General features: G+C 36.6%; 3 protein-coding genes across 8 annotated transcripts in view; 1 reads left to right on the top strand and 2 right to left on the bottom strand.

The window, feature by feature from the left end:
• clu (clustered mitochondria protein homolog) overlaps nt 1-7,378 on the top strand; it is a 38,782-nt gene extending 31,404 nt beyond the window's left edge. The window contains exons 23-24 of the mRNA XM_034976176.2: nt 3,047-3,252; nt 3,639-7,378. Of these exons, the coding sequence (XP_034832067.1) occupies nt 3,047-3,252; nt 3,639-3,813 (381 nt within the window). The 3' untranslated portion in view covers nt 3,814-7,378. The remainder of the gene's footprint in view (nt 1-3,046; nt 3,253-3,638) is intronic.
• A 950-nt stretch (nt 7,379-8,328) lies between these two features.
• caly (ubiquitin carboxyl-terminal hydrolase calypso) lies at nt 8,329-15,218 on the bottom strand. Its single transcript, XM_034976180.2, has 8 exons — nt 14,661-15,218; nt 13,366-13,513; nt 12,818-13,001; nt 11,911-12,062; nt 11,608-11,796; nt 10,891-10,961; nt 10,213-10,419; nt 8,329-8,604 (listed from the first exon to the last, which is right to left on the bottom strand). The coding sequence occupies exons 1-8, from the start codon at nt 15,033-15,035 to the stop codon at nt 8,410-8,412; spliced, it is 1,521 nt and encodes a 506-aa protein (XP_034832071.2). The 5' UTR covers nt 15,036-15,218; the 3' UTR covers nt 8,329-8,409.
• A 2,457-nt stretch (nt 15,219-17,675) lies between these two features.
• The window catches only part of LOC117988904 (uncharacterized), a 65,794-nt gene continuing 61,359 nt past the window's right edge, over nt 17,676-22,110 (bottom strand). For all 6 annotated transcript variants that reach the window (XM_069503497.1, XM_034976185.2, XM_069503496.1 and 3 more), the window contains one exon: nt 17,676-20,675. In XM_069503497.1, coding sequence (XP_069359598.1) covers nt 20,361-20,675 — 315 coding nt within the window. In that variant the 3' untranslated portion in view covers nt 17,676-20,360. The remainder of the gene's footprint in view (nt 20,676-22,110) is intronic.

Here is a 22,110-nt window from a genome sequence, read left to right as displayed (position 1 = left end):
CGTATGCGAAATAAAAATGTGAGTCCGGGTAAATAAAGGAATTTCTTTCGTCCATAAGATAAAAATCTACTAAAATATTTGTAGATCGAGGCATAATCTCGAAAAATTATATCGGTTGACAATGTTAAGAGCGTTCAACACAATTACCGATTTTTTAGGAATTATTCATGTGCGAAGTGCTACAGATATTAGGAGTAATAACGAATAAAAAGGTTGAAATATTTAAGAACAAGCCTTTTTTAAAGATCTATTGCTAATGAATTATTAATTTTATTGAAAAATAATAATCCTATCAAATCCTTATTCTTGCGGAAGACGTTTACTAAATTATACGATTTTGAGTGCGTCTTTAGTTAACATATAACCACGAAAAACACATATAATAAACACATTCTCTGGTTATTTCTAACAAAGACATTTATTTCTAACATACAAAAACTACAGTGATATCAAAACTCCGTCTTTCACACGGTAAATACTCAAAGCCCCGTTTGTTTTAGTGGTTTACTAAAACATCGGAAACACACGAGTATCTCGTAATGCCTACAATAAGAGAAGATAGACATAGCAATGCTAAGAAACATAAGGCCAAGCTATCCATATGAAAACGTCCATACGAATAGTCTTACAGTGTCACTTAGAAGAATATAAGAACTGTCTTGTGGGCACTAAAGCCACCGAAAGCCTTATGAGAAGAGTTTTTCGATGGAATGACCTTCTCCCAACTCTTGACACACTCATAAAAATACCAATGACTGATTACAGATGACCTAGAAATATCAAAACAAAAAAGAACTGTTATGCATGGTCTTTTAGTAAATCCTACTAAATCACAGGCTACTTTTGAAATTGGCCCAGCTACGAAATTGTATTGTGCCAATTTCAAGTCTTCCAATCATAGCTAATGATGATCACGTATCGTGGTCTAGCAGAGCAAACTTTCCGTGTGCGTAAAAGTGAAAACTCTAGGGCAACAAGATTATAAAGATAGCCAGACGTGAATAACTGACTAGGATACCCTTAAGGCTCTTGAAAACTATCAGACAGACGGTTACGAAACAAAAAATGTTCGACAACTTGGGTCACTGGTGATTTGTGAACCAGTGAAAAAAACTTCACATCCATACAAAATTTATTTTTAATTTTCATAAGGCTCCCTAGAACATTTTTGTATGGAACTCTTTTTTGACACTTGGCATGTGCACAGAGCTTGAAGGTTTTCTTTCAGAAAAAAAATCCTTAAAGTCACAATTGTACAAAATTTATTGGAGTACCTTAATTACAAATTATAGACCTATCTCAGTGCTAACAATGCTTTCAAATGTCATCTAGAAAATTCTGAACAACCAGCCAGCCAGCTTCTTGAATAGACATAACATATTATTATCTGAGAATCAGTTTGGTTTCCGGAAGGGAAAGTCTACAGAAGATGCCATCAACCTTCTGACTGATCAAATTGTTAATCGTATAGAAGCTAAGAACAAAGTAGTAGGCGTGATTATTGATCTCACCAAGGCTTTTAATACCGTCTCTGTTCCTATTCTTGTAGGCAGATTAGAAGCTATTGCTATAAGGGGATATACACTAAGTATCTTCAAGGATTATCGCTGCGGTCGGGGAAAAAAGATGGCCAGCAAACAAAACAAATTCATACAAAAATTTCCTTCATTTTCAAACAAACAAAGAACTTGCGAAGTGGTCCCACGCGTCAACGCTCTTAATTTTGGGCTTGCGTGTGTCGATAATTTTATCGATAGTGTATTTTTGTTAATAAAGGCTAAACATCTTGTGGTATCTATTGTTATAAAAAAGTTTAAGTACTATAGCATAATTTATAGTAGGTAGTAATACAACAATAGTAGATCTATTTATATAATAAGACTTCCTCCGGCCTGACTGACAGACTGATCTATTTACTATCTAGTCTATCAATATACTTATATAAATTCTATCAATCCGCACATGGCCAGCGTGGTAGACTACGACCAAACCCTTCTCACTCTGAGAAGAGACCCGTGCTCTGCAGTGAGCCGGCGATGGATTGATCATGATGATGATGGACAACAATAGATTGCATATTTTATACTTTGCCAAAACAAGACAGGTATATCACGGATTGACTAGGTATTCTACAGAATGACTGAATTATAGACATTTCCGGTACCATTATTGATTTTGAAATCGTAAGAACAGGATCTCGGCTGAAGTGAGAAGATTGGTAACTTAGGTAGGTACATACTGATATTTAACATACATATAAGTCGAGTTGAGAACCTTTTTTTCGAAAGTCTGTTAGAAATCGTCATGTATGTAAATAAATTTAAAGAATGCCATACCATCTTTAACTGCCCTTTAAGATAGCCAATAATTATGACGTATTGATAATTATTATCGATATCGACTTCCAATTGTTACACATCACTATTTGTCAGTGGCTTGTGTATTGCCAGTGACGTACAAAAATTTTCACAATAATTTAATTAATTATTTTTAAAGTGATTACTTCGAGCGACATGTACTTTATATAGTGAAACATGTTTTTCAGATGTTTGCACAATAAGCACAATAATTATCAACGCTTGGAACATGATATTAAGAACTGAAAATATTTATTGTGCAAATTTTTATCATAGCTGGCAATACAATACTTGAATGGTACTTCAAAATCAACCCTACCGTTAAGAAGATACAGACGATTTTTGCTTGTAATTTTTTGACCAATAGTAGAGTCGCGATGGCTGTGTGCTGAATACGCTATTCTTTAAGATAGTGTGCGAGGTGGCTCGCGCGGTTTTCATACAAAAGTAACTTCATCAGTGTTCTATAGTATTTATTATTCTAGGAACAAAACAGTTCTTATGTTACTGTCCAAACGAAATTTAGTCAAACGTGAACTCCATTGTACTTTATTATTAACGTGTCGCAGATCGCCGCCTTTGTGATTGCCTCTACAGCTCCGAAGTGCCAGCGTTCTTAAGTTTGGGCCTTCGAACCGGATTACCGAAATCCATTTAATTATTTTCAAAGCACTCGTGTCTATTTGTAGTTGGGTGAGAAGCACGAGAAGACGCGCGAATCGTCGGAGTGCCTGCGCCACCTGACGCAGCAGGCGGTGGTGCTGCAGAAGCGGCTGACGGAGGCGTACGCGCGCGGACACCCGCACCCCGCGCCGCTGCACATCCAGCCGCCCGCCATGGCCTCCGTCATTGATATGCTCAACCTCATCAATGGCATCCTCTTCGTGCAGATCAGGTACGTGGTCAAGCGTGAGACGCATCCTTTGAGTCTCGAATAGAGAGACGCAGGGCGTTGCGCGATGTGTCTATGCGTTCATGGAAAATCGGCGGCGCCTAAAGACGCATAAATTTTGTTTGGCAGCGCCACACTACGCACATCGCACAGTGTAATACCGCGTATCTCCCTAAACCAAGCTTACACGTATGACGCACGTTCAAACAACGATAACAAAGAAGCTCTTAATGTAAACAAACCAGTTATTTGTGGCAGTTCAATTTGTGGCTAAAGACGAAAACGGCCGAGTCATCTGCAGTGGATCATTTTAATTCTTTACATAACTAAGATCCGTAAACATATAACCGTAGGAGCCATAGCGCTAAATACTTATTTTTCATTCACAGTCCTCAGGACATAGAGCAGTTTAAAGCAGAAATAGAGAAGAGACAGCTGAAAGACTTACCCATACCGGGATTAGCGGAAGCGAGTGTCAAGGAGAAAAACGAGAGCACGAGCGGGGACGAGATCGCGGCCGTCGTCAAGGAGCTGAAAGACTCGCTGAACGGCGCCGAGAGTTGAAACGCGTCCCGACGCCCCGGACCGAGAATCGTTTACGATTAGTATCGATCGATCATATTGTTCCTTATTATCGAGGTATGCCGTAGTGAATAGTGTGCTAAGGTTTGATGTAGATTTTTTGTTAGTCAAATTTTTGAAAATATTATTTCGATCAAATATCTATTAAGAATTATTTTATGAATCGCGATGTGCAATAGTTTCGCGTGCGTGCATCGCTCGCGTTGGGCGGTCGGGCGTGGCCCGCGGACACCCAAAGTAGTAGCCTTAGTATAAAATTTCACATCTCACAAACGTTGATAGAATTCGAGCGTTGAAACATTAAAGCGTTAATGTGAAATGGGCCTTAACAGCATTGTTTTAAAAGGAAATATTTAGCGAAATTAAAATCGATGGTAACAAATTTTATAATTTAAGGGCCGATTTTTCAATCGTCAAAATATATCTTCTATATATAGACCGTTCACTATAACTTGTCCCCTGACGTTATGTTGGCACTATCACATAATTATAAGCCGTTAGTTCTATGGAATAAACGCAGTCCACAATAGCCGTACACCCCCGGTCGCCAAGCTTAGGCAGTTGCTTAGCATAAAAGTCGGCCGACGCCCGTTCGGTATCCTCATTCCGCACATTGTCTTGATTACGTGACTTTTGGGTCCATCAATCACAACAAAGCATTTTCCCCTGGGCCCCGCCAATGTAGCAAGCCCCGCCTTGTATATGCGTACTCTTGCAAACAAACCAATGGTACCAACATGACGGCAGGGGACAAGTTATAGTAAACAGTGTGTACGGAATTAATTTGAGGTTTTGAGAGTTATTGCATGGGAAATCTGTCAAAACGTTTATTCGTTAGATAAAATTTATTTGACGATTGAAAAATCGACCCTAAATCAACCTTCCATCTTACTCTGAAATGTATTTCGACACTCGAATTCGATCAACGTTGGTAAGATATAAAATTTCGTGCTAAGCACACTGAGTAGTGCAATTTCGTAGTGATAGTAGCAATAAGTTTTGGTTGTGAGCCCGACATCAACGCGTCGCTGGATTATGGTACTGGTGCTACTGCCATCTTGTCCTTTCCTTGTGTAATGTAATGGTTTCATGAATTATTATTATTGTTGTTGCTCTGAGTATTATTTTAATGTTTTTTTTTTTAAATAATGTGGGATTATATTGATGAATTACCGATTTTATCTATTTGTATTGCGATTGAAATGTAACAAGAAAACGTGTCAGATTATTTTTTACTGATCCGATAAGATCGTTTGGTTTATACTTGAATTAATGTGTACCAATGTATAGAGCACTCCTATACCTGCTTGAAGCAAATACCTCTTTATCGCTATCGCTATAAAGATAAATAGGTATTTGCTTCAAGTAGGTATTAGGAGCGCCAGATCCACTTAACATCTATGGGCTTATATACGAGTACGACGTGTGGGGACGCTCGACTTTAAATCACTGAAAAAAAACTGCCTTGAAATATTTTTCTTTTCTTAATTCTGATTTTTAGTATTGTTAGTGCCATATACGTAGTAAAATTAAGTTGTTTTAAAAAAACAATTCTGTTAGTCTGTGATATGCGGTGTTTATCTTCGAGCTACTTGCCTTGTCGTCTATGCTAACAAAGTGTGCAAAAGCTTTACTTAAACAAAATAATCACAAATTAAATATTCCCATTTATTAACTTAATAAAAGTGTAATGTCTGTATGTTTGATAGAAACATTACTACTTCATAAAGACAATTTCTGTTTACAGTTTGTGAGAATAGCTGCTGAGATACTAAACAAATTTGAATGTATTTTTCAGATTTGTGATTACTGGTATCTCGAATGACTTTGAATGATTAAGAATGTTTAGTCTTTACCATTCAAAACCATATTAAATAATGTGTTATTGTTATAATACAGAAGAAACGAAATTTTGAAAAGTTGGTATGAATTAAAAGTACATAAAATTGTAAAATATCGATTGACTGCAGGCATCTGATAGTTGACAAAAAACTTTTTATCGTCCATTACATTAAATTGTATAAAATATTCATATAAATTGTCTTTCGACAATAACATATTATTACAATCATCCAAATGTTATCATGTTATGTACAAGTACACATATTATGTGGTGAAAATATATTACTAAGGTATATAGTATGAAAATATACCCATTAATTCTAAGATATGCAGTTGCAGATGGTTATTGGTTGTAAACATGGCTTGAAACGGTTTACTTGTGTATGAAATAACAATAACAATGGATAAAATTAATAATCAATATATCTTTAATCTGTCGATAAGTTATTTAGCAACGTTTTTATGTGTCAAGAAATACAATCCATACATAATATTATGAATGCGAAAGTGTGTCTGTCTGTTAACTTTTCACCGCCCATTCGTTTAACTGATTTTGATGAAACGTACAGGAAATAGCTGGCATCACGGGCCAGATGAACATAGGTTACGTTTTGTCCTGGAAAATTAAAGAGTTCCCACAGGATGATTTAAACCTAATACATGCTGATGAAGTTGTTAAGATCATCTAGTTTTTGATAAATAACTGCGTTACTAAGTAACCTATCGACTGATTATTTATAGATAGGATTGATCATTAATTTTGGCCATATATCACTCAACACATTAACAGACTCAAAAAAATAGTCAAAGTGGTATAATTATATATTGTACTTTTTGGTTCTTATCTTTGGTTTTTTTTATAATAAGAACAGACAATTCTATTAAATAAACTTTGATCTAAAAAAACTTTATTAAAATATTATATCTTTGGTTATTTAAAAACAACTTGAACATGCAGTTAAATCTAGGAATATTTTGAGGCTCCAGTAAATAATTTAAACTACTTTTGAAACCAGTGATGGATAATAGCTACAGTTTTTAATCAATTAAATATTGAAATATTTTCGACATTGACACTATTTAATTTAAAAACAATAGTAATCTTGGGCTCAATGCACATTGCGGCGGACACAGAGCGTAGCAGCAAAACTTCTTTTCTAAAATGTTACAAAGTAAACCGAACTATCTTTCAGTGGGTAATCTAAAATTCATAGTGTGTGCCAAATTCTGTCTGTCTGCTTTACACATTTTTTACATTACGTAATTTAGATAAAATTCACAATACTTTGGTATATTTAAGAAAAGACGCATCACTTCGGCTCGACTCTTTAGCCTTGTGCTTTGGCCCTTGCAATACAATAAGTTCAAGAAAGTGTAGCTCTTTTCAATTTAAATCACAAAAGTCTGTTAATGATTTGGGACCTAAAAACGTTATTATAGTCGATAACTCGATAGGATAAATTGCGTAGGTGTTTAACTACCCGTAAAGCCAATGTTGAAATGTATTGTTGTTTGCTAATTTTAGTGTGTGCGTAATTTTGGGCATCATTACTCTTAATGTTAATTAAATTATAAGGGATTCGTTCGATGAAGTACGTGCCTAAACATACAATAATAGTGTTGTTGTTACATTTCTCTAACAATATGACGATCATGTAAATACGGCGCTGTTCGTAGTATACTAATATAATTCGTTTTTAAATAATCCTTGTTTTATTTTATACGAATACCTATAACATCATCGTCTTCAACCTATGGTCGGCCCTAGTGCACGGGTCTCCTATCAGAAAGTGAAGGGTTTGGGCCAAAATCCACTGTACTGGCCTATTGCGGATTGGCAGACTTCACACACTTATGAGTACATTCAGTCAAAGTGTCTGCCGCCGTTTAGATGCACTCCAAAATGTCATATAAAAAAATCGGGACACAGAATGCCAAAGGCATAATAGTATATGTGAAATGCCATTTCCAATATGTGTTTGAGCAAAGTAAACAAAACATTTAACATTATTACTATTAACTATGCCTTGTAATTTGGCCGGTTACCAAAACGGCACCGGCCATGGGCCGAACTCAGTCGACAAACGTCACAAAGTTTACTCTAGAACTCTTGGATGAACTATGCTAGAACTCGTTAGAGAGTAATATATTCCTTACTCTGAAGTCTAGACACCTAGACACAATCTAGATAAATATTTAATTGTATACTGTCACTAGATTTACAATTAATAATTATTTATTAATCCATACTAATATTATAAATGCGAGTGCATCTGTTTGTCTGTCTGCTAGCCTTTCACGGCCCATCCGTTCAACCGATTTTGACGAAATTTGGTACAGCGATAGCTTGCATCCCGGAGAAGGACATAGGCTACTTTATCTCGGAAAATCAGAGTTCCCACGGGATTTTTAAAAACCTAAATCCACGCGGACGAAGTCGCAGGCATCATCTAGTATATTATATAAATAAATTGTGATAATAAGCGTTATAAATAACAAATACTCAAACTTATAATCATAAATAGTATTTTGGTATAAGTGCGAATTAGTGCATATTTCGACGATTTTTAGTGCATATTTTGGCATTTTGATAGTGCATAATATATTCCGATGTCTATTTACTTATAAATAAGATAAAATAAAAATTCAGTAAGATACAATATAAAAAGATTTAATAAATAGAATGGAATCCGCAAAGGAACATAACATTGTGTAAAAGGCCGAGTATGTTGTCCGCTACTTCCTCGCGCGGGGGCGGGGCCGGGGCCTCGCGCGCGGTCGCGGCCGCGGCCGGCGGCGCCGCGCGCGCGCCGAGCGGCCACGCTCTAGCTGCGCGGCCATCAGCTCCGCCAGCACGCCGCGCTCCGTCAACATGGACAGGAACGTGCAGATGAACTCGTCGTAGTTGTGAGTGCGCCGGCAGTCGTCCACCTACCGATAACCAGAGAGAGGAACCGTACAAACAAAGGTATCATAAACACGCCCACACATATTATTTTGGAGACAATAATGCATGCGTTCGACTTTGTCCAACATATTATTCACCTGCATGCGAAAAAAGGGCAGTGCTCATGTGTCCGCCACCGAACGAACAAGTGTAGTAGGGATATCTAATATACAAAATCAGAGATAATATCAAAATCTATACTTATTACTTATAATCTACACTAATATTATAAAGAGGAAAACTTTGTTTGTATGTTTGTTTGTTTGTACTGAATAGGCTCAAAAACTACTGGACCGATTTTAAAAATTCTTTCACCATTCGAAAGCTACATTATCCACGAGTAACATAGGCTATATTTTATTTTGGAAAAAAATAGGGTTCCGTAAGATATTTGGGTTTTGCGGACACAAGGTGTAAAAAATCAACCAGAAAAGTTACTTATTTTGCGTACGCTGCCTAAACTATAAAAGATAGAACCATAAAATGTTCTAATTAATTATAGATCTTATAAATATCTACAAAAAAGTCCGCGACACACTATACCCATCTATGTCGAGTGAGGCACAGCAACCATTTTTTTATTTAAAAATCTTGAATTTTTTTTGGACTACATTTAAACGCGTTTATTTTACTCATGCTATTAATCCTTATCAAAATAAATGATTTCATCACTAAGAACAGTTTATGGAGATAATATTTGGTCTTTGAATGATTAAAATTGGACGTTTGGTTTTGAAGTTATGGCGAAATTAAAATATTACGATTTCTGCTGCACGCCCGTTGCGAAGTGGGCGTCACCAAGGCGGGGGTGCGCGTGCGGGAGGGGAGTTTAGTAATATTATAAAGAGGTAGTAGAGGAGGTAGGGGGTAATCTCTGGAACTACTGAACCGATTTTAAAAATTCTTTCACCAGTATTAAGCTACATTATTCCTGAGTGACATAGGCTATACGGGATCTTTAAAAACATAAAACCACGCGGGCGAAGCCGCGGGGATCAGCTAGTATAATAATATTATAAAGAGGTAATGTCGTTAAGTTTGTTTGTAGGGGGTAATCTTTGGAACTACTGAACCGATTTTGAAAATTCTTTCACCAATAGAAAACTACATTATTCCTGAGTGACATAGGCTATATTATATACACGCGGGCAAAGCCGCGCTGATCAGCTAGTATAATATAAAGGTATAAGTGGAAAGTTTATTTTAGCACTCCAACATTCCCGTAAGGTTATACGCTACAGCATATGTAGCCATCACAAGTCACAACCCGAAAACAGATCACAGACTGTGATCTGTTTTCGGAAACCGAACGGAGGCACGTAACCGGAGCAGCTCAGCACTACCAGTACATCGACCCGGCCGCGTATATTGCTCTTCGAATCCGGTATTTGACAACTAGTCAAATCAGCATCTTTTTATCAAACGTCAAAATACGCGCTTAATATGCGAGCTTCTATGAAATTCTGGGATAATACTGGTTTAAAATCATCACAATGAATTGACGTCGCTCGCCCGCCTCGCAGCACAGCACCACGGGCGAGCCCTCGCTCTTTACTAGAGCCGCCGTCGACGTAGGAAGAATCTGTAATTACCTTATACATGTCTCGTTTGTCGTTTTCGTCGTTGAGAGCCTGCTGGCATGCCTGCAGCGCGGCCGCGACGGCGCCCGCGAGCGCGCCCAGCTCGGCGTGCGCGAACAGCAGCTTGCGCATGCGCGGCGGCTGCTCGCCCGCCTCGCAGCACAGCACCACGGGCAAGCCGTCGCTCTTCACTAGAGCCGTCGTCGACGTAGGGTGAATCTGTAAAAAATAAAAAATAAAGATTACACTTTATAGTACGCGCTTCTCCATACAAACGTATTACACTGATGCCTAAATTCAAGTATAGGGAGCAGTATGCAAGTATAGGGAGGTGTTACTAATACTAGTTCCTGCTGGTTCTTGGGCAGGAAAGGCATTCCGAACCAGTGGTAGATACATTTGGCGATTCAAAAGAAGATAAGGTACTTGCTTTAAAGTGGAGATTGAATTCGACGCTATATGTTAGTTACATTAGTGTGAAAACTATGTAATGGGAGTTATGGGAAACCGCAAGGTCTTAGTTCGGGGGTAAATACTAGTTTATTTATATCGCGATTCTGGGATTGCCCAATTTTAGAACATCTAAATACATTGCGATACAGTCAATACCACCAATATTTCCTCGATACAGGATTGCGATATCGTATATCGCATGATAAACATTGATAGTGTAATACAGCGCACACTTACATCAGATAGTATTTGATTCTCTCCATTTATACAAACGAACTTTACAGCTGCACCCGCTTCCACCGGATCAGCTGGAATAAAAAATCCATACTAATATTACAAATGCGAAAGTGTGTATGTCTGTCTGCTAACTTTTCACGGCCTAACAGTTTAACAGATTTTAGTGAAATTTTGTACAGAGTTAGTTTACATCCTGGGGAATGACGAAGTCTACTTTTTATCCCGGAAAATTGAAGAGTTCCCACGGGATTAAAAAACCTATGTAAATCTACGCGGACTAAGTCGCGGGCATCATCTAGTAATTAATATTTTAGTATCAACGCTTTATCATGCTAATAATATTAAAGTGATTTTCTGTTTCAATTATTATAGTTATAGTTGGGCCATTGTGAACGTGCGAACGGAGTCATAAATCATTACGATCATAGGGTTTCGAGAATGCCCCAGACGTCGTTAAACGATAACGGAATGCCGTCCGGATGCAGGTAAGCTATGCAGCTGGTAGCTAATTTTGTATTGTTTCCCCTCGCTCTTTATGACCTGTTATTGACTATAAACAAATTCTTTTTCTTTACTGTTTACACACCACCAGAGCATCATGTTCCAGTTCTATATGGCCTGTAAGTGCGAGCGAGAGGTCTGATAAAAATGATTTATAAGCCCATTCGCACATTCATAATGGCCCAACTATAGTTATAAATATTAAAATCACTATACCTAGGGTAAGGTTATCGTCATAGTGCGCTCGATCTGTAGCGCCTATCTCTATGGTGATGCCTTGTGTGATGTCTATGTCTAGGGATGACACTTCTGACGCATCGAGCGCATTGAGGATCGCGTCTTCCGATATTTGAATACAGTTGTCGTTCCCCATGTTGTTGTGATTACTTTGGGATATTGAATCTTCTGTGGAATTGAAAGTATATTGCATAAGTGTAAGTGTCTGTATATATAAACAACACAAATATATGACATTGAACAACAACATCAACATTAAATGTAAAAATGAATGTTACTTACCACCAAATTCTCGGTTCTTATTAATAAGATGTCGTAAATGTTTGCTAATCTTTGATATTGCTTCTTTTACTCTTTTCTGATTAACTTCTAAAGCGCTTAACCTCTGCGTGAGTGCTATCCTTCGGTCTGGTACAACTGCCATGAGATTAAATCTAAAACAGAAAAAGTCGTAATTTATAGATACTGTTCTGGTAGAAATTAAAACCTATATGTAATTGGACACTGACTCTTGAATTGCAGATTGTCAAGCTAGACATTGTCACGGGGTCGGTGGATAGTGGATACAACACGTCAATAAGAAATTAATTAATTGTTGATATCTCGAGCTCTACAATTTTGACATTTTGCTATTATATTATGCAAAAGCTTAATTTGCTGTAATCCGCTGAAACAGGTCGAATCTGTATGGTGCAACATGCAGCATGCGAAATGCACCGCCCGCCCTCCCACTGCTAAACATGCAGGAAGAAGCAGCCACCAGGCAAGCAATACGCACCACCACCACGCAGCACCACACAAATCCCAAACACAATCGACGCACGTTTCGCCCCGACACCGGAGCATCCTCAGGAGATGTAGACCTTACAATGCATTGTATTGCTTTGGGATTTGTGTGGTGCTGCGTGGTGGTGGTGCGTTTTGCTTGCCTGGTGGCTGCTTCTTCCTGCATGTTTAGCAGTGGGAGGGCGGGCGGTGCATTTCGCATGCTGCATGTTGCACCATACAGATTCGACCTGTTTCAGCGGATTACAGCAAATTAAGCTTTAGGTTCATTGTATATCATGGACTTCCGCAAAGTAACGCCTGCTTCTATACAACATTATATTATGCAACAAAATAGCCCCTATTTGCTTTATTTATAAGAATACTATTATTTAGATAATTTGTGGCTTCAATAAGAAGGTACCTGATGTCATGCACCTGTTCCCCAGCATCGCGGCCCAGCCTTTCAGCCATCATCCTCCTAAATTTGTCAGTCCAATCCTCATCGGAAGCCCATGGCCCATGATCAGTGGGGTAGGGCTTTAACCCGTCCAACTCAAATAGGGAGCCATTGATTGGCACAAAGCTCACAAAGTGGTAGGCTTCACCTGGAAATCCATACTAATATTATAAATGCGAAAGTGTGTCTGTCTGTCATCCACGCGGACGAAGTCGCGGGCATCATCATCTAGTTATATATATATTTTTTATATATTAAAACTTGTTAAATCTTAAAAATGCTATTTCAGCTTGGCCCTGAGTGAGGATTTAGGTTTCTCTTTGATTTTCCATAACAATAAGTAGCTTGTCTGGGCCCCCCCCCCCCCAGGATTAGGCTTAACTTGACATTACAAACTTTTTATTTCATCATTAGCATTTAAAGCTATTATATATGCTATAGTTCCTACGTATTGTACAACACAATAGTGACCAATTGCTTATCTTTTTATCTTTAGTATTCATAAAGGTTACCTGTGAAGCGACCAGTAGAAACACCAGCATTTTTATCTGTCTTTTTGCGAGCTTGTGGTATAGCATGTGAATTGTGGGCACAGGCAAGTTCTGGAGTATTTCCTATTGCCCACCCTTTATTCTCTGGATTCATACAAAGTGTATGATGCTGAAATGTTAATTAATTAATTAATCAATAGGTGAGCTGCTGAAAGCTCATTTCATCAAATACCTAAGTGGATAGTTAAGAAAATCATTAACTAACATTGAAATAGGCATTCACCATGCACATAAGTTTAAAAAACCGGCCAAGTGCGAGTCAGGCTCGCGCAATGAGGGTTCCGTACTACAGTCGTATTTTTTCGACATTTTGCGCGATAATTCGAATACTATGATGCATAAAAATAAATAAAAATCTGTTTTAGAATGTACAGGTGGAGACCTTTCATATGATACCCCACTTAATATAGTCACTCACTTCAAAAGTTGAAAATACTAATTATTAGTTCATGAACCTTTTGTGAAAATTTATAATTTTGCTTTTTAAAATTTATAATTTTAACAATTTTTGTAAGTATGTTTATGTTAGTTTGTACTCGTAGTTTAATTAGTGTAATTGGCTTTATGGCCGTTCTAATTAAATAATAAATAAATAAATAAATAATAATAATAATAATCACCACAGTTTAAATTTTTTTGTGTGATCTAACCCTAAATTCACGGTTTTCAGATTTTTCCCCAAATGTTAGCTATAAGATCTACCTACCTGCCAATTTTCATGATTCTAGGTCAACGGGAAGTACCCTGTAGGTTTCTTGACAGACAGACAGACAGACAACAAAGTGATAAGGGTTCCGTTTTTCCTTTTGAGGTACAGAACCGTAAAAATTACCTGAAATTTTTACTAAACAAAGTATTTGAATACTTTTACTAAAAAAATAGAAAGTTAATAAATCTTATAAGATTAACTTTATACTATAAATAAATACTTAAATATCAATTTAATCTTGTTAGATTTTCTCTTATTACAATACTTTAAATCCAAAAATTGTACAGTGTGTTATTATATATTAAGTAATTTTTCTGTATATTTAATTACAAATTATAATTTAGTGAAATCTCATATCGTATTATTTATGCTTCTTTCTAGGTGCTTTTCTGAAATTTCCACTTGAAACAATTCATAGCCTATATTTAGTATGATAGGATAGTGTAGCAATCTATCAGTGAAAGATTTTTCAGGATCGTAATTACTTCAGAAGATCCTACATCCCAACTTTACCTCTTTATAATATTAGTAGGTATAGATACCATACCTTTAACCTGCTAAGTGTTTCCCCTAGATGAAGATTCGGACAATTTAACAATATTGATAACAAAGCATGCGTCGCGCAGCTGTTTGGCACCATTTGTTGAGCGAAGAATATGTTATTAATAGTTTCTTCATCGCGAACGAAGCTTTCAATTTGCTCGACAAACTTACGACGCGATCTTCTCTCTTCAATCCAACGGAACAGAAAGATAAATCCGTAAACTGGGCTCTCCAAAGATTTATGTAAATCATATATTTCTTCGACTTGAACCCCTTTAACTCCAAAATCTTCTAGTAGTAAAGTAAACAAGCCTGGATCGCTTTCCAGTTCTAACCATCCTTCTGTTAGGCTATTTAATTCCACGGGCATTGTTTTCATATATGCAACACTTAATTTAATATACTGCCTGAATTCGTATGTATGTTATACAATATATTATATTTATTATAGAATTTAAAAAAACGACAAATGTTAATGTTCTATTTATTGTTTTTTAGTTTGTTTTAATTATAACCTTAAAAGTAATTGTCAAGAGGTTAAATGTCTAATCAAGGGCAACAATTTTGACGTTTGCTCCATTTTTTAACAGGCTTTATGGCTCTGGGTTTTCGATTTTCGAGATTTCAACTTTGTCGAGCGTTCTCATGGTTTCTCTGTCACTCATACCTATGTGACGTTTTTTCGGTCTCAAAAATAGACACAATGATCTATCTACAAAACCGCTCTTTCTAAAGCCACGCACTATACATTGCAACAAGGCTCTCTTGGCGCTTCAATAACATTGACAGGGGGGCGCTGTTGGAGAACAAAGGCTTAAAAGAACAAAGGGGACGACAACGTTAGTTCTGATTTTCGCCACGCGCCAAGATAGCCTTGTCGCACAGTAGTGTAACCTTGGATGAAATCTTTAGTATACATTCGTGAGTGTAACTCACTGATTAACCATAATCCAAGAATAATCATAACTTTGGAATTTCCAGGAATTTCATTTCCGTATTTTTCATGAGATACTTTTTAAACAGACCCATAGAGTTAAAATGACGCATGAGAGTCATTTTGTAGGTACGGACTATAGCTTGACTACAGGCTCTTTTTTGGCGGGAAAGAAGAGGCGCGTATCAATACTACTTATGATAAAACTGTAACAGGTCAAATTCTGTACATTGAAGATATTTTGAAAATTTTTTTTCGAGGGCACTCTATAATAAAAATAAAAAAATGCCGGCCGACAGCGATGGAATAGAAATCTGCTAGTTCAGGAGCAATTTATTGACGAGGACTTTTATAAGACCGCAGATAAAACATAAAGACTATAAAAGAGTGTTTCAAATATATAAATATACAGAAATACAAACCAATTAATATTGACGAGGATATTTAGAGATGAAATAAAAGGCGCTATTACCGCATGTCAAAGCAGACTAATCTGTATGGTACAACGTGCAGCATGCGATATGTTACCCGCCCTTCTCCTACTAAATAAGAAGGAAAAGCAAGCACACGATCAACACACATCACCACACAAAATCTTCTGAGCAGCGGACACAAGAAGCACAGGAGCATCCATTGGCGATGTAGACTAGACTACATTGTACAATAATGCATTATGGAGTGCAAGTGCACTTTAAGTCGATTTTGGTATGAGTCTGTAGTGTGTATCTACCACAGGCCACATAGGTACCTCTACCAATTGTTTGAATAAAAATTACCGCAAAGAAAAAATGATTGGTTAATATTCTTCGTAACGTACCCACTAGCTTAAGTTTAATATGTACAGTCAGCGGCAGGGCTAGATTTGCACCCGCCATCAGTACAAGCGACTATGGATGGACGGATGCGGGACTGGCTTTGTTGCTGACCTACCTATTTGTGATTATATTACGTATTAGTTTTATAGTTATATTATAATATACTTACTATATTAAGTTAACACAGTGCTCAGTAAAACCGACTGTGGTTTTTGTGGCACTGAATGTAGCAGGAAAAATAATATATGAAAAAAAAAAATGACGAAGGCCGAAGCGAAACTGCTGTAAACGTAGATAACGAAGCAGACATCCAACTCTTTTACCTCTCTCAGAAACCTAGCATAGGCGTCGAAACTATAATCGTTAGATAAGCCTGTTAAACGAAGCCCATTATTTAAAGTTATTTAAAGCACGTATGATGGGAGTGAAGGTTACTTTCATACTGATAGAAACAGGTTTCTTTATCATACCTAACACACGCATTATGTTAAATTCCTAGGTATTTATAAAACAATTTAGAATTGATAATAAAGCGACTCATTTAAAGTCTCTCTAAATAGTGTTGTCGAAATTCTGTTTTTTTCCAAAGATTACTTGCACGGCAAGTGGCAATAAGTGAACCCTGGTCTAGCGCCCCGGGCGCGTATGAAAATCAAAAAATTGCGTCATCCTGGCGAAAAGTGTTATTGACGAATATTTCATTATATTCGATCCACAAAATATTTCTTTTTGTGTCCAATTACGTGACGTCATGTTCTAAAAATGTACTAAAGCTGTTAAACCAAGAAAGTCGATATTTTCCGCTGGGACTACGCAGCCCGCTGGTTTATTATTTTTGAGACGAAAATATATATTCAAATATATCTACATTTAGGTAGATAAACTATACTGGATCGAACTTTTATACGAATAGTAGGTACTTATTTAATTTTCTGGTAGGTACCCACCTAATATTAGATGTTGCGTTCGAACCTGCAACCTAAGGCCGACTCTTACCGTTTAGCTATTGAGAATCAGTTCAATATTGTGGCTAATTCCATTGTACACAATCTCTAAACTAAACTAAAATGGCACGTCTAAATCTATTGCTATCCCTTTCATAATGTTGCTTGCGGAAAAGGATAGCATTAGATTTAGACCTGTTAATTTAGTTTAGTTTAGAGATTGTGTACTAGAGAATCGGCCCCATTGTATACTTACTTATAAGTAGCTAGGTACTGGTTATTAAAATTATTTATAGGAAAAAGTGGCAGCCAATAAAATTACAAGGTTATTTTCGCAACAATATTTATTTTGTATGTACACTCGATTTTGTATGCTTGTAAAATGTACAAATAATAAATGCACAACTTCAGCATTGTAAATCTTAACATAAACTGGCAACTTATTAAATTGATGACGTTTTATCAAAGTTACATTATAGTTATTGGTCCCAATTTATTGCAAGCTCAGCTCAATTTAACGATTAAGTAGAACATATTTTACTGACGGTTGGTACCTACCTATAGGCATTTTAATATATACAAGTTATTGTTAGGCCAAAATATGAACACAAACATTCATTTATTCTAATCATTGGTTATCAATAAACCAAAAACAATAATAAACATTTAAAGTAAGCGATGACGGTAGGAACATGTAGGATTGGAAGTTTTCACTTCCAAATGCACAATTTGAAAATATTACCGTAGGTGCAGTCAGCAGTGTGCATATTTTGTAGGTACCTATAGGTTCTAAAGAACCTGACAAATGCACACTATTTTATGCGATGACAATATGGATAACAGACGAAAAAGGTAGGTTGATATAAATTATGAAGCAGCAGGGTCGTGCAGTTTGCATGCTTTTTCGTACCTATGAAATTCGATCAAGCGAACACGTACAAAAAGTTTTAACTCTTCAAGTACAATAATATGAGAGCGCTCACACTGGATGCGAGTGAGTGTTAAGTGGTAACGACCATACATTAACCAGGTGGGTATAATAACACCAAGTTAACGACTAATTAGGATTGGAATCGTTCGTGTACGCACGCCCAAACTTCGTACGAAAACGCATGTTAAGTGAGCGCAGCGTAAGTCTTTTGGTACTGGAAGGTCAAATGAGCAAAAATTTCTATTGAGTTTTACTTCTAACCAACTGCAGTCACATGTCAGCGACTGACTCAGTCCATTGTTGGTGATATCATGTTACCTATATACATAAATGATTGATATGTTTTTTTTAATGTTCTTAATATCTGAAAAGTAGTTAGTATGGTCAGAGATACTTTAACCAGATGGTGAAGTTAAATTACTTACATCAATAATAAGTAGGCAATTTTCAATCTAGTTGTTGAAACATTTAGTATAAGTAGTAGTTACCTAGGTATAGAACTTATTTAAGTTCGTTTTGGTATGGAAATTGGAAACTACTATAGGTACTTAAGTAGGTACAAAATCTAAGGTGCCTATATTCACTCAGATTAACGAATTCGTCTACGAATTTGTTGAAAATATAAAGTCAACACAGGCGTGTTGCCGTTATATTTTTAACAAATGATAATAATTGGAAAGATATACTTATATCAAAATCCTGTACATTTTTCTACTAGGTAGACGTATATGCATGTTGGTAGGTAGTAGATACCGTGCCTAAGAATTTAACAATAAGTAGATAGTTATTGTGATTTCATAAATATCAATTCCAAGTTGTGCAAAAAAACTTGTACAGATACAAATTATTATTATGCAAAATGTGTAACAAAAGTTTATTTAGGTACCATAGTCAATAATTTAAGACTAGAATAGAAACAAACTGATTGGTATTTTAACAATAACGTAATTAACATTATATTAATGACAACAGGAATTTCTTTGACTGATAAAATGCAACTGTACTTTTAAAAGTACAAAAAACTCAATCACCTAAATAGTTGGTCTCTTCCCGTCACCTTTTTTAAGTAATTTATTATTAACAAATAATGAAATTATCACAAGTGTGTTAAACACAGTAAGTAGGTAAATAAACCAGAAATATACTGATTTTCGTGCCAATAAGTAAAGGTTTTTAACATGAAAGCTATACCTACTTAGTTATAACTTAGGTCATTTGATAAGTTTAATACCTACTTGTCTAATAATAGATATTAGATAGACATCAATTATTATTGTTCCTTATAAGGGCTATTCAGCTATCAATAGAATGTTCTTCAGTATTCTCTAGATAACTGTTCGTCAATGCTTTCAGTTTTTATTATTATAAGGTATTTTTATAATAAAAGAATAAAATATAACGAACACGAGTTCATTCAATTATTGAGCAAGTGAAGCACTAAATATTATAAGTGACACAGTCATACCATGGTTGAAATTATCTAATACTGTACCAATTGTATTTTTAAGATTACAAAACTAGTTATTTTTTAATGGCACATCCCTTCCATAATCCATTGATTTTAAATGCTACATAAACATTTTTTTCAACTTAGGTCTTTAACCACTGTTAAAAGCTGCCTACATATTCTTAATAATAGTTTAATTAGATATAGTATAGGAGTTCATGCCATGTGGAAGAAATGTTATTACTTAGGTATTTGCTTACTACTCAACAAAACTAATTTATAAAAAGTTTTATTTTACAATAAATATATACAGCAGATAGGTAAATTAAGTAACTAATTACCTAGTATTTAACGTTTTACTTTTTAATATCACATAAGTACGCATCGGTCCTAGGCTCGACATCGGACATCCTAATCAAAATAAGTTAAAGTAAAATCGTTCCATGTGTGGATATGTATGATACGATCGAAATAATACCGCAATATTTCAACAGTATTATATCCGCGGAGTTCCGCGCAGGAGATCAACCGCTCACGTCTTCTAACATAATATTTACAAGTTTTACAACTCGTACAAGTCACATCACATGAAACAGCAGTCGATTAAAGTAACACAGCTTTCCAGCCGACCTTTCATCTGATCGCTTGGGGCGGTCTGTAGGGTGGGGGCGGGGTCTTGGGCACCTGCGCCTGCGCGAGCAGCGCGTGCACGGGCACGGCCTGCGCCTCGTCCAGCTGGCCGGGGATGATGGTGACCTCGGTGCTGGGCGGGTGCGCGCTCTCCGCAGGGCTACGCGCGCTGCTTGTGGCGGGCAGCAGCCGCGCTGGGTTTAGCTTGATGGCGTCGTCGTACGTTGGCGGCGCGCCCGCTACCGTGTCGTAGTCTGGAGGCTTTTGCTGCATCGTATCCTCATCTGGCATCGATATTACGTGGATAGGATCGTCAATCTGAAACGAAAAAACATTTTATTTAATTTTGAATACAACATTTTAAATTTTATATATATTTAATATTTTAGATAAATAACATTATACTCTACTAGATGATGCCCACGACTTCGTCTGCGTGGATTTGGGTTGTTAGAATCCCGTGGGATCACCACGTTTTGGGATTGCAGCTCCTTTCAGCATTAGGGCTGAGGATTTGGGTCCTCAAGTTCAAAAAATCTTTACTTGGTAGCTCGTACTACAAAAATCAATTTATAACCAACAGTTTCTAAGTTTCATCAGTTTTAGTGGTCAGTTCCGTATAGCATCAGGATCGAGGAGTTGGAATCCAAATTTTTTGTGGGGCAATGTCGCAAGGTTTCTCTATCAATTAAAAAAAATACGTAAATCGAAATCTCGGAGATTTCGGTGTATATAGGTAGAAAAACACAACTCCTCCTTTTTTGAAAGTTGGTTAGCAAAGTATCTTACTCCTTGGTTAATCCAGCCGTTCCGAAGATTAGCCCGTTCAAACCAAGGTTCAAACAGTTAAAACTTCAATTTTATTTATTAGTATAGATGCTCTATGTTTTATAGGTACCTACCTACTGCCATGTTGAGACCAATGCCTACTTGCATTGTAAATCGCAAGTCGCAGCACATATTCTGCGCTCGCAGTATTAAATTACGTGCCTATACAGACAATGACGTGACGTGAGAAATTCCACGCTCATATTTTCCACGGTATATCCGATTTTCCTTATCATTGCTAGATTTTTTAAATTATTAAATTACTTCATACTCGTAACTAATACCTATCCAGATTTTAAAATAATACAGAGATCTTGTTTTTCATTACCCTGCCAGACTATAGTCTCGACAAAGCGTTGTAATATATCAACCTACAAACAAATCTACAAGACCTACTTTATGTTATAGCTAGTACAGTTTTACGATATATACGTAAAGATGGGTGGAAAAACAAATGGAAAAGCCATGGCAAGCTGTAACGCATTGAAACTTCCTCTGGTACTGCAAATGGGCGATGGTAATCAGTTAACATCAGGTGACCCGCCCGCTCGTTTGCTCGCTATTTTTAACCGACTTCAAAAAAAGGAGGAGGTTCTCAATTCGTCGGAATCTTTTTTTTTTTTTTTTTTTTTTTTTTTTATTTTTTATGTATGTTCCCCGATTACTCAAAAACGCCTGGACCGATTTTGAAAATTCTTTTTTTGTTTGAAAGGGTATACTTCAAAGTTGGTCCCATTTCAATTTGGTGAAGATCTGATGAACATCTTCGAAGATAGATACTGGAACTCCTCAACGGATAAGAGTAAATTGCTCGCGATCAGTGTAATAGCTTAGTAAACAGTAGATTTTTAACCAGTCATAGCATAATTCCATGGGGCCACTAAAAATTGTGAAATAAAAAAATTTTACAAAAAAAATAAAAACC

Source organism: Maniola hyperantus, chromosome 15 (assembly GCF_902806685.2).
Source record: "Maniola hyperantus chromosome 15, iAphHyp1.2, whole genome shotgun sequence".
NCBI lineage: Eukaryota > Metazoa > Arthropoda > Insecta > Lepidoptera > Nymphalidae > Maniola > Maniola hyperantus.
This window is presented reverse-complemented; position numbering and strand designations above follow the sequence as displayed.